This window comes from Anser brachyrhynchus (genome assembly GCF_964034855.1).
Source record: "Anser brachyrhynchus genome assembly, chromosome: 2".
NCBI lineage: Eukaryota > Metazoa > Chordata > Aves > Anseriformes > Anatidae > Anser > Anser brachyrhynchus.
Genome location: NC_137695.1, coordinates 112,472,281 through 112,485,417, shown reverse-complemented (window position 1 = coordinate 112,485,417; position 13,137 = coordinate 112,472,281). Strand labels below are relative to the sequence as shown.

General features: G+C 40.7%; 1 protein-coding gene across 13 annotated transcripts in view; it reads left to right on the top strand.

The window, feature by feature from the left end:
• OSBPL1A (oxysterol binding protein like 1A) overlaps window positions 1–13,137 on the top strand; it is a 77,999-nt gene that overhangs the window by 58,379 nt on the left and 6,483 nt on the right. For all 13 annotated transcript variants that reach the window (XM_080581593.1, XM_080581587.1, XM_080581597.1 and 10 more), the window contains 9 exons: window positions 4,451–4,526; window positions 5,945–6,079; window positions 6,406–6,503; window positions 7,238–7,420; window positions 7,907–8,014; window positions 8,106–8,195; window positions 8,443–8,569; window positions 11,311–11,427; window positions 12,154–12,277. In XM_080581593.1, coding sequence (XP_080437719.1) covers window positions 4,451–4,526; window positions 5,945–6,079; window positions 6,406–6,503; window positions 7,238–7,420; window positions 7,907–8,014; window positions 8,106–8,195; window positions 8,443–8,569; window positions 11,311–11,427; window positions 12,154–12,277 — 1,058 coding nt within the window. The remainder of the gene's footprint in view (window positions 1–4,450; window positions 4,527–5,944; window positions 6,080–6,405; window positions 6,504–7,237; window positions 7,421–7,906; window positions 8,015–8,105; window positions 8,196–8,442; window positions 8,570–11,310; window positions 11,428–12,153; window positions 12,278–13,137) is intronic.

The following is a 13,137-nucleotide window of genomic DNA, read 5'->3' as shown; positions in this document are numbered from 1 at the left end:
AGGGAATTAAAATTTAATTTTACAAAAGCAAGCGAGACGTGCTTCAATCACTTGGGATCTTAACTAGCTAAATTGCAGCGACTGTCAAAGCCTGTGGCGATGTCAGAGACTTGATGTCTCAAGGTTCAACCTCTGAACGCATGTCCCTCCCACAGCAGGCAGACTAAGGCAAAGGAGGGCTTGGGTGGAGTAGCAGTGTGGTTAGGGAAGGTAATGTAAAGCAGCTGACTAAGCGTGCTGCTCTGCGCTGTTGTGCTGTTAGCAGGGTGGTGTTCATGGCCTCGGTTAAGTGCCTTTCCTAATTAGCACAGGAAGTTTAGGGAGGGGAAGCACTAGGTGAAGGTGAACATCTGAATTACATTCACTGCCTTGGAAAGCAGGAGGAGAAAGGAGGCAATTCATGATCACATAAAAAGGATGATGCGTGTTGACATGCATTGTCTGAGCAGTTTTAACAGCAACTGATAATCTACTTAGTGTGAAAAGAAAAAACTTGGCAAGTTTCCATAATGCTGCACAGCGTTATCAGAACTGTATGGAGCGGGTGACTGGAGGAACATTTAAGATCTATTTTTATGAGAGATGAAAAGTTGTATGCGTCTGTCCATAGGTTGTTCTCTTTGAGTTGCTTGTGTTTTAGTAGTAAAGAAGATGTAGGATATCACAGTAAAGCTAGAGCATAAATTGGCTGGCTATTATACTGCAGAAGGAAAGTGAAAGCCTCCCTGTTGCATATAGATAAGAATGTGTGGTTACGTTTTACATGACTAGATAGCCAGAGCATGTTTTAGGTTGAGCTGTAATGTCAAACTTTTACCTGGCACCTTGGTGACACGCTGGGATTCGTCTGCAAGTATGTTGATGCAAGCTGTTTTTCCCCAGAGCACTGCCAATTTAAACTTTACCTCCATGAGAGCCATCTCAGGGGATGGGAGTTGTGCGGTGCTTCTGGCGTTGTTTCTGAGACTCGTGGTGGCAGTGGTGTTTGTCGTGGTAAGGGATCTGCCTGCTGTGTCTGGCTGCAGTTCTGAATTCAGAACTGTGCCACCTAACTGGAGTTGCTGGCTTCAATTTGTGCCTGTTTTGGGGCTAGTTTGGAGTGCACGCAGACAAATATGCATCATCCTGCGTCCTTTTCAGAGCAGAAACATTACCTTCTTCATGCCACGCAAAGTGAAGGGAACAGAATTCTTTGACAGCACTTAATTCCGTCATTACACCATGTTAACCACATGGAAGCAAGTTGCTTATAGAATAGACTAGATAAATTTCTTTTGCCTAAAATCTTTATACCTTCCTGTAGTTTATTAGATGTATAGAGAGAGGATCTGCAGCTGCATTTGGGTTGCACATAAGAGTACCTAACACTGTTTGCCTGTCAGTATAAATAAGACTTTCTTTCCTACCTCCGTTTAGAAAACCTGAGCTACCATCTGCCTCTTTTTTTTTTTTTTTGAGTGGTGTGTGTTTTGCAGGGAGGTGGACGTTGCTTTTTGTTGGTTTTTTGTTGCTGTTTTGGGGATGCAAGAATAAATCTGTTGGTTTAAAAACAAATACCAGTGTTGGGATATACAGATGTAGACAGGTGAAGCCAGTGCCATTAGATATGTTACCAAAGGTGCTGTTTGTAGCAGTTACAACCTGGTTTTCAACAGACTGTTTACCTTTTAAGCTTTCTAGGCAGGTGCTAGGTAATGAAATGAAAATGTCGAGGTTTAGTTATGACTTGTAATTGGCCATTTAAGTCTGGTTTTCTTAATATGGCTTGCATCCTACGGGAGTGGTCATAGTGCCTGAGAGAATGTGGGTGATGTGACTTCTTGTAGTTTTAGGCTGATTTGAGAGTATACTTCATGGGAGAGGATTTGACTAGTTAGGGGGAGTAGTACATTAAATAACTAGCTTGGAAGCATTCAAATCATTTCTTTCTTTAAGGGGGAATGTTTAAATCTGAACCAAAGTCGTGTTTTTTTAAAAAACAACAACAACAACAAACAAACAAACAACAAAACAAAAACAAACACCCTCCCACAGAAGTGTTCTGTAATACCTACCAATGTTTGTTATAACATCTATTTATTGCTGCTGTTTCCCTCTTACTGCTGTGTTTCTGTAGTCAGCTTTTCCTTTAGGGAAACCTTTCAAAGATGTTTGTGCTTGGCTCTTTATGAGCCAGGAGGTCTTTTGGTCAGGTTTACATGAAGAGCGAGCTGAACGTGCCTTTTTCATGCCCTGTGTCTCCTTCCCAGCAGGATTCCTGTAGTAGTTAATCTGCTAAAGGTAAAGCTTTGACAAGTGTTTTTCAGTGAACGATCTTTAAATGCATCTTTTCTGTTCTAGTGCAAATAAATTCTTGCAGATGTTTTTGTCACAGCTAAAATTAACTTTCTGAGTTGTTTCTAAAATTGACATCTGGAAGGAAATTTCTGCACTCACGAACCTTTCCCTTAATCACAGGGAGTAGGCCAAGGTTAGTAGGCCTCAGGTCTTGGCTGCCTGTCATTTTTGCACGTGTCCTCACTTGTCCCCCACAAGCCTTCTTGGTGGCTTAAAACTGTTCTATTTCCTCAGTGTGTATGTGTTACGTGGAGGAATGAACTGAATATCACATCGGTTTTGGCTCTTACACTGATAGGAAGAAATGTGGGTGAATGGCTCAAACTGAATGCCAGCTTCCAAGTAGTTAAATTGAATGGAGATTAACTTCCATGAAAATGTAAATTTTAATATTTAAGGCAAGCAATCCTTATGTATACTTCAGCAAACCAGAAGTACGTGAGTGTTTTACATGCAGCAGGACTTAAAAATATATGCCCTGCTAACTCCATTCATTAAAGGATACACAGGAAAAATAAGTAAACGCTGCAAATGAAAGTAAGGCTGACTGCTTGGTGGACACTGTCCTCTCCTGGACATTTGTATCAAAGCAGCCACAGAAGTGTTTGATACCTAATAAAATTCAAAACGATCTGTTTCACCATGTTTTGCTATCAGTGGAAAGTTGGAATAGGGAATGAATGATACCATGTTGATCAGTTAAAATAAATCTTACTACCCACTCATGCTCTCTGCACGGGAGACTGAGTAAAACAAGTCCATGTTAGGCTGCTAGCAAGTAAGATGAAACATAGTTTAGTACTTTAAGGAATTCAGGCATATCCTATTTTTTGATAGGATAGGGCTTGTATTTTAAGGAACATTTTTTGTTTGTCTTTACTGAAAACTGAAGGGTCAACCTTGGTAAAGGTGTTTTAGTAACAGATAAGTATGGAAGGTAACTTAGCAAATAGGGCTAATGAAACTGACAACTTAGCCTGAGTTAATTTTTTTTTTCTTCCCCCTTGGCAATGTTTCTGTTTATCAAAAAAGTGGGAGGGACGAGGCACCTACATCCTACACACTGCAACTCTTAAAAGAAAAGAAAAATGTATTGCTGTAGCTACTATGGGTGGAAACAGCACCTTCCTGGTTAGGAGGGTGCCAATTGTGAGGCAGAGTTGTCTAAACTTTGAAATTAAATAGTTTGTGCTGTTTGAGAGAGCTGTTAGGTAGTTCTTACCTACAGAGGATTTTCCTCACTGGTAATAGCTTCGTGATTCAAACACTGATTTTAGTGTTGCTGTGGACAAAAGGCATTGACCTATATTTCTGCCTTTCTCTGGGTAAATTGGGTTAATAGTTGAGGTGGTTGGTAGCAGTACAAAAACGGAACAAAATCATTACCCAATTTCAAGTAATGCTGAGAAACACAGGCTGTATGGCACAGCCTAAATGTTGGTCTTGAAAGTATGTTTCAGACCTGCTTCCGGATATGTCAGCCCCCTATAGAAAAGGTTGTTATGTGTTCAGTTCTTTAATGAAGCTTCTTTTTCTGTTCTTTTTTTTTTCTTTCTTTCTTTCTGAGGGTTGATTGTAGTTGTAGGCAATAAATGCCATGGCCCGTCATTGTTGCTACACAGGTGACTAGCAAGAAGAAACCCCACTGTTTAACTCCCAGATCTGTTCAGACATAGTGAATGTACCTGCAGTGTCCTTCATGAAAATAAATTCTTTTCCATTGCTTTTATACAAAATGAAGAGAATGGTTCTGGTACTGATTTTGGAATAATTCAGCTTTCTGGTCAGGTAAAACAGCGTATATGCTTCAAAGTAGGACTGTTGTTTCCCCTTTTGGTTTTAATTTTAAATGTATTATTTAATTATTTTTTTAAATAACTAAATGGAATTTTGTTTAAATGAGCTTATGGACATGAAAGTTTAAATGAGATTGGTATCTGTAATGAAAGCTTCCCAGCCCTTTTGTGCTTGCTAAGAGTGGTTTGGCTTTACAGTTTACTGGGTGATTTGGAAAACTCTTACTTTCAAAGAAGAGTATTTGGGTTTATCACTCATCATTAGTAATGGAAAACTTCTCTTACTGTTTCTCTTTCTTCCCCATTTCTTTCCACAGAACAAGCTTGCCATCTCCAATGTTTTCCAGAAATGACTTCAGTATTTGGAGTATTTTAAGAAAATGCATTGGAATGGTGGGTAATCAGAAAGCTGTGATAAAAGATCTGAAGTTACTGTTTCATTTGAGGCCTAAGTGAGAGGGGAGAGGGATTTTTTTATTTTTAATTTGTTTCTTGTTCTTTGTTTATTTTTAACTAGGGAAAATAAGAATTGCTTCATGTAATACTGCTTGAGTAAGAGCATTTTCTCTTTAATTTAAGCCTTAAAGTACTTTGTGGTAGCAGCTTGTTGTTTTTAACTTTCACAGAAACTTTAACTTTGCTGTTCTCCCTGCTCCCCTAGTATTTCAGTCTTCACACCTAGCAGTGTTACTGGCCAGACAGTGAACAGATCAGAGGTTAGCTGGCTGGCATGTGATCTGCTTCCAGCTAAGGGTGAATTGAGAAGAGTTGTTCTCCCCATTAGATCCTGCAGTGGGCTGAAAGTACTTACCGCTGATAAAGCTCAATCATCCTGTAACACTAGCCTACAGAAGGGCATGTGTGTGTTTAGTCACTGTTGCTTTTTCCTCCTCCCCTGCTCTAGTTAGAAACAGCACACAACACCAAGCAAGGAGAAGTGGAAGTGCTAGGGAATGCCTCTATCGGTAGCTCCAGGCCTCCCGAGTTGCGAAGCATCTGACGCTTGTCACAGTGGCTTTAGCAGAGAAGTGTTATATCCCTAAAATACAAAGAACAGATTGAAAGCCTGTCTTGCAAAAGATGTGTGTAAGAATTAAAAAAAAAAAAAAAAAAAAAATCCACAAAGGTGCCAGATCTTGCTATTGTTGTTGAGAACAGTGCTGTTTACTACACACATTGCCAGCGGTCATACTATGCTTTTAATTTGCTACTGCAGATAGCTTTAAACATTGCATCATTATGCATTCAGAGGGCATGCTTGTTTAAAAATGTGAAAGAGAATAAGCAGCATCAGTACTTCAGGACTTCTCTTAAATTGGTACTCCTGTTATAGAAATTCCCTTTTTCTTCTATTCTGAAAAATGCCTGTTTGTATTCCTGTACAGCGACATTTTGCTGTCTGTTCTAATCCCCAGCCTGCCCACCTGCCTCCAAAATAGATAATATGTTTAAGTAATTAGGTGGCCTATATCCTTCTTAAGAGTAATAAATAACTTAGTCTTTGAAAGGACCCTTCATACTTCACTCCGTTGTTTTATCTTACTTTTCTTAATGTGTTTGTTAGTAGGAAGTTAGTGTATTTGATATTTGATTTTCTTTTTAAAGTAGCCTTACATGCCAACACAAGCTTACCGAGCTCACGAGGGATGTAGAGGGGTTTTTCCTTTTGGCATTAGCAGAGCCAGGTCACGTACGTTGCATTAGCACTAAGAGCATAATTTATTTTTGTAATAAGCCAGTTAGGTTTGGGTTACTGCAGGTCAGTGTATCTACTCATTTGATTTTTCACACAAATTTCATTTGTGCATCAGGAGCTGTCCAAGATCACGATGCCAGTTATATTCAACGAGCCCCTGAGCTTCCTTCAGCGACTTACAGAGTACATGGAGCATACATACCTCATCCACAAAGCCAGCTCGCTTTCTAGCACAACGGAGCGAATGCAGGTACTTTGGTTGTGATATATTAAATGCATTTGGGCATTTTTCTTTGTAGATGGTCTCAGTATAGGAGGAACTGCTATAATGTGTCTCATGTCTGATGCTCTTACTTGTTAACTGGTTTTATTTATCTAGGAAAGTGTTTTGCTTTTCCTGAGGCTTGCCTTTTTTTTTTTTTCAACCCTTGTGATAAAAACTATTTATTCCCCTCCCTTGAAACTAGAAGCTTTCTGTGCTACTTCAGAAGAGGCATTCTGTAATACCATGACTGTTGATGTTTGATTAAAGACTAAAATCCTGGAGATGAACTTTGTGCTCATTCTTTTGAACAGTGTGTAGCTGCCTTTGCTGTGTCTGCTGTAGCCTCACAGTGGGAACGTACGGGGAAGCCCTTCAACCCTTTGCTTGGAGAGACGTATGAATTGATCAGGTAATGAACAGAAGATGCACTGAAGAACACAGGGTGGTATTTGATGTACTAATGTTTGATTAGATTTGTCAGATGGCTCATAAGATGCTGCCTGTTCTCACAGCTGCTGGAGGTGTTTGCAATGTGCTGGTGTTCAGCCATGCACCCCTCAGGGAAATTTCAACCCCTGCTGAACTTTTCAGCTCAGAGGAGGCTATACAATTTGTCAGTCCGAAAAACAAGCTTCTTTTTTTTTTTTTTTAATACAAAAATGACTTTTCAGAAGCCTTATCAATGAAAAGATGCATGAGACATTAGAAGTATCATATTCATTATATGAGTGTCCTGAATACAAATAGGCTATGCTAATATGGTAGTGTGCAGCTGCACTGAGGGCAAACTCTTCTCTAAAACAAGTGAGTATCTGGTCTATAACTAAGCAAAAGTTTAAGGAAGAGGTCAGTATCAAAAGTAAACACGTTGACTGGTCAGATTTGGTCATTATTGCTACATTTAACACGATGTCCTCGGTTATTTAGAATGAGGATATTTTATGTATGAGTTGAGCCGTTTTTTGTCTTACCTTAGGGTTTTAACTAAGTCTTGCACTGAGTACAGCAACTGTGTGTGGGTCCAACTATCTATTTCACCACAGGGAAAATAACTTCACTGTACCAGATACCTTAGATACATGCTTTCAGTCCTCTTTATTTTGTATCTTCAGAATACTGATTTTTAGAACCTTTATTTTGCAGAGATGATCTTGGATTTAGGCTTCTCTCAGAGCAAGTTAGCCATCATCCACCAATCAGCGCTTTCTATGCTGAAGGTTTAAATAATGATTTTGTGTTTCATGGATCAATTTATCCTAAACTCAAATTCTGGGGCAAGAGCGTGGAAGCGGAACCAAAAGGCACAATGACTTTGGAGCTCCTTGAGTAAGTTGATAAGTAAAAATTGCGTAGGTGCATGGCCACATCTGTGATGATTAGTGCACATTAGAGTCTCATGGCTTAGGAATGAGCATGTTTAACGCCCACATCCTAATGTTTGATGGCAGATTGCTTTGTGGGGTGGAGGGAATGAGAAGATGAAAGGAACTGCTATCACTTGCCTTAATGAACTGGGTAATAATAGTAGTAATAGTTAGTGCTTATGTCTGTTCTGCAAATGCCTGGGCATCCAGTCCTACCACGACTAACACACTTGAGTCCTGTTGGCTTTCCTAATGTCATTCAGTGTCTACACTGAAGTTGCTGTTTAAAGGAATTGATAAAACCAGTAGAGATAGGTTAATAAAACTCTTAGTTTGCAGGGCTTATTGCTATGTCTGTTTCAAGACTTGATGCCATTTATAGAAGATGGTTTGTTGCAGCAGTGACATTCCGTACAAAGATGCAATAACTTATTTTTATATCCCACAGACACAATGAAGCCTACACATGGACAAATCCTACTTGCTGTGTGCATAACATCATTGTGGGCAAACTTTGGATTGAGCAGTACGGAAATGTGGAAATAACTAACCACAAGTAAGTTAAGAATGTGAGTGCTTTCACTTGCTGGGAGTTTAAAAAGGAGAAATATTTGGAAGTAATTAGTGCCCTCTTGTTCTGCCTGCAGAACTGGCGAGAAGTGTGTACTAAGCTTCAAGCCCTGTGGCCTCTTTGGGAAGGAGTTGCACAAAGTTGAAGGATACATTCAGGACAAAAGGTAACAGTTTTGATCCTAATAGGAAACAAGTTGCTGCCCTTTGTTTCTAACGGGAGCTGTAGGCCTGAGTGCCCTTGACATAGTGTGCCAAGGGCATAAACCTGAAACAGCAGGTTGTGAATTGTGTAACACGAAGTGTGCAGTTTAAAAGAATTGCCCTCAAAAGTTCTTTTTTTCATCTATTTTTGTCTGAAATGATGAAATAAATCTCTTTAAGCTCCTTTGTAAGCTTGGTCTTTCTTGACAGCAAAAAGAAACTTTGTGCGCTGTATGGGAAGTGGACGGAGTGTCTGTACAGTGTTGACCCAGCTACTTTTGAAGCTTACAAAAAAAATGACAAGAAAAATGCAGAAGAGAAGAAAAGCAGTAAACAGGTACTAGTCACGTATAAAGGTGGTAGCTCAGAGGCGTGATAGGACAGCTAAATATTTTAGTAGCGTTTAAGAGCATTAAGATTACTTTTCACTTGCTCTGTCTTTCTTAGTGGGATACAAAACCAGACTGGATGAGTATCGGTATTAAGGGATAAAACGCTTGTGCTGTCACGGATTTGTATTAAAGCTTCCCAAATACTGGAGTTTTCTAGCTGCTGGCTGGTTCAATACCTGCCCCTTCCTCCCAAGACAAATGGAAGTATTGCATATTTCTTAGTTGGACTGTGGTTCTGATAATGTATGATAACATTTGTATTTTAGTAGGAGAACTTGAACTTCTAGAGGCAGAATAGGCTAGCTTCTCATCTTGATAGGAGATGCTGTTTTTCAGCTTTTCCATTGAATTGTTTTTTATTACATTGCCCCAGCCATAGAATCATTTAATTTTCCCCCCACACAATTGCATTTTTTTTTTTTTATTCTGGAAGAAAAATAGAAATGTTATTAATTGTTTCAGATTTCTGGCACCTTTTTGTTTAAGGTGAATGGTGGTTTTCCCATGCAGCTTGATGAAGAACAATCATTCACAATTACTTATAATAGGAATTGTTCCCCTTTGGTGACTATAGCCAGATTCTTGTTTTGGTGTTGGTCATTTTAATATAAAAACAAGGGAGATAGCTTTTAAAAGCGGTTGTTCCTGTGCAGGTTCGGACTGTTGCTGTATCTGAGATTGCTCCAGTGCCTGTCATCAGGAGAGTGCAAAGGCACTGGGGATTACTGCTTCTCCTTGAGTCTGGCCTGGTGAGCTCTAGGGAGAAAGGAGCAAAGAAAAACATACCCTGTGTCTTTGTTCAGCTACCACTGAACAACAAAGCTTAAGATGACCCTTGCTTTTCACTTCAAAATGAAGCACGCTGTTGTATAAACCTCAAGCTACGTGTTGCTCTGACACCAGTAAAGCATGTGTTTCCTATTCGTTTAACAGAACTAGTTCTATGAAGAAAACTGAAAGCTTTGTAGTGCACACTATCAATCAGCTTAGTCTTTGTTGAATATGTAATCCCGCTGCCCCCTTGTGTTCGAGAAGCTGATATTGCATATAGTTTTTGACCTTTTAGGTGACACAAGTATCAAGTATAATGTCTGGATGTGGTTTGTCCCTTCAAGGTAATAAAGCAGTTATTCAGGCACAAAGGTACATTGCCTTTCAAATTCCTTTTAATTAGAATTTTCAGGTTTTTTTTTAGTTGTTTTCCAGCAATTCCTTCTTGCTGCGTTTTTGCTAATGTAGGATTTTTTCTGTCTCCCTTTAGGGGACCTGCTGGGATGCAAGTCCTTTTTCAAAATGCCCCACGTTTTCCATCCAAATCTCTGATTTTTATAGGGATGAAGCTACTGGAAATATAATTTTGCAGGGTGCTGCATAAGTCTTCATGTATACAAAGGTGGTATTTTACCAACATTGGGATAATTGTAGACCCTTGAGTTAGGCCAAGATAATTCAGCTCTGAATGAACTAGAGCATTGTTTTTTAAATCAAGGTGAAACATTTTGTGCAGAATTTTCAGTCCTAGTATGTGGAAGGAAACACTGTAAGGCACTGCCCTCATGCATGCCTGGTTACAGACACTAGAGGTCTTGCTTTGGCAAGTTTGTTACTACCCTTCTAGTAGTATAGCTTATGAAAGAGACATTGAGCAGTGATGAGTATAAAATAGGCAATGTTGTGGCAAGTGCACTTGGAAAATCCTTTTTTTCGCCCTAATTCCTTGTAATTCTTGTGGCATCTTTAAGATCATGTATCAAACCAGGCTCAAATTGTAGCATGCCTTCTAGTTTTTTCTATAGAAGTTGGTTTGGAGTTTGACAGTCTGTTACTGAAGTGTCCTTGTTTTGTTATATGAGTAGTTTTCTGATCTGTTTTGCCTCAGACTCCTAATTTCTGGAAGACTGACTCAGCTCAGAGGACAGTTGAGTCCATTCTGGGTAGTGGATTTTTGTACTAAAACATCAGTCGGTATTATCTGATGCAACCATCAGAGAGCAAAGCTTAATAGCAGCAGGATTAAAGCTGTTGGCTTTAGGCAGGGTTTTTAGAGCATTAGTTGCCTTTAAGTTCAGCTCTGCTCTCCTGTGGTCTCTGAAATGTGCTGCTGCGTTTAGCTGTGATAGCGACACCAAATTTTTTTGAGAGGGTCTTGCTGGTTGTCTAGCTGGCTTTAGTTCAGTTCTGTAACATAATCTTGTGTGGCTGAATTAATGTCATCAGGTACAGAAGTGCTTGTGTTTTATTAAATGGGACGTTTTCTTGTAGAAAAATTGACCTTCCTTAATATTGATCATCTGGATTTTATCTATGTGGCCAGCAGGGTGAGGGAGGTAATTCTTCCCCTCTGCTCTGCTCTCATGAGACCCCACCTGGAGCCCTGCGTTGAGCTAACTAAAAAGGCCTAAACTAAAAAAGGATAGATTTAGATTAGATATAAGGAAGAAATTCTTCACTCAGAGGGTGGTGAGGCCCTGGCACAGGCTGCCCAGAGAAGCTGTGGATGCCCCATCCCTGGAGGTGCTCAAGGCCAGGCTGGATGGGGCTTTGGGCAGCCTGGTCTGGTGGGAGGTGTCCCTGTCCATGGCAGGGGGTTGGAACTGGGTGGTCTTTAAGGTCACCTCCAAACCAAACCATTCTATGATGATAAAAATAGTAAAATATTTCTCTTTTCTTTATGTGCTACTTTTAGGTGGGCAATACTGAGGAACCCGATGAGATGCCGTTGCCAGATTCTGAGAGTGTGTATGTTATTCCTGGAAGTATTTTGTTATGGAAGATAACTCCAAGACCTCCAAATTCAGCACAGGTCAGCCGTGCTTCTGTTCATTGAAAAGTGCATGCTATCCTGTTGTCCTGCCTGGTCAACACAAAGCAAATTAATTTGTCCTCTTTTTCATTAGTGGGTGTGGGTTTGCCTGGTCACAGCAACAAACTTTCCCACTACAGTTGTAACTGTAATGTGGGGTTGGAGGGGTAACCACCACAGGCATGACTCTAGTTAGGTTGGTTTCTCTGCAAAATGGAGTGTTTCATGCAGCCAGAGGTACGGGCAACTTCCCCACTTCTTCTCTCCACTCTGTTCCCCCCCCCGACTGAGGCACATACCTCAGTGGTGTGTGAAGGGTTGTGGAGCTGGAGAGCCAGTGGGCAGGGAATGAGGGTATGTGTGCAACTGCAGGAGGAAAAAAAAAAAGGATTGGAACAAGAAAAGCTGCCCTCAGTAGGTTAGTCAAGGGGGAAGTCTCTTTACAGAGCTGGGGAAAATACCAGTAGGACTGGAAAAAGAAGATAAGAGAGAATTAGTGCCCTGAGTAATTGGATGCTGTCCTGGTTAAACAGAACCACCAAGGATCAGCTGCACTCTTCCTGACAGTGCGGTTCTGCTGGTGTCTTGTGTATTCCTATCCTGAGTGATTAAATAATATAAAAGCATCTGGATGTTTGTTTTTAGACAGCTGCTTTTCGTGTATTAAGGATAGCAGCTAGAGGCTTTGTAAGGAAGTCACCTTTCATCCGTGTCTCTGTATTTCAGATGTACAACTTCACTAGCTTTGCCATGGCTTTGAATGAGTTGGACAAAGAAATGGAGAGCGTCATTCCCAAAACTGACTGCCGGCTACGACCAGATATCAGAGCCATGGAAAATGGAGAAATAGGTACATTTTTATTTCTCGTTAAAACTGAAGGACTGGAGGGAAAAAAAAAAAAGGAAAATTCCGCTTTTCAACTGTTAGATGAACTGTTAGAATAAGTAGTTACCCATAAAGATACGTTCCCACCACGCTACAAGACAGTAACTCTTTAACTGGTACGCCTCTAGTGGGAAAGGTATGCTGCCCACCTGTACCGGGTCAGGTGCTGATTTTGTTCCTAGCAGCCTAACGTTATGGTGCCGCGTTTTGCATTGGTGCCCAAAGCAGCACTGATGACGCACCGTTGTTTTAGCTGCTGCTGAACGCTTGTGCAGTGTCAAGGCCACCTCTGTGTCTCACTGTGCCCTGCCCCACAGCAAGTGGGCTGGGATGGGCGCAGTTAGGAGGGGGACGCGGTGGGACAGCTGACCCCAGCTGGTCAGAGGTTTTCCATGCTGTTAACACCATGCTCAGCAACAAAACTTCGACAGGGAGGGTGTTTTCCCAAAGCAGCTGTTGCCTGGAGACTGGCAGGGCATAGGTCTGCTGCTGGGAGGTGGTGAGTGATTGCTTTTGCATCATTTTTTCCTCTTTTTTTTCCGCTTCACTTATTAAACTGTCTTTAATCTTGACCCATGAGTTTTCTTGCTTTTGCTCTTTGATTCTCTCCCCCGTCCCTCTGGGGTGGATTGGAGTGAATGAGTGGCTTAGCTCCTGGCCAGGAACATGCCGCACCACCTACTTGGGTGTGTTCTTACATATAAGCAGGACTCTCAAACTTCGTGTTATGCTTTTTATTTAATTTTAGACCTTTGCTGTGCTCTGTAGTCAAGCCCTATAATTGGAGACTAGTCTGAAAGTCTCAGAGCATCAAAAGTATTTGT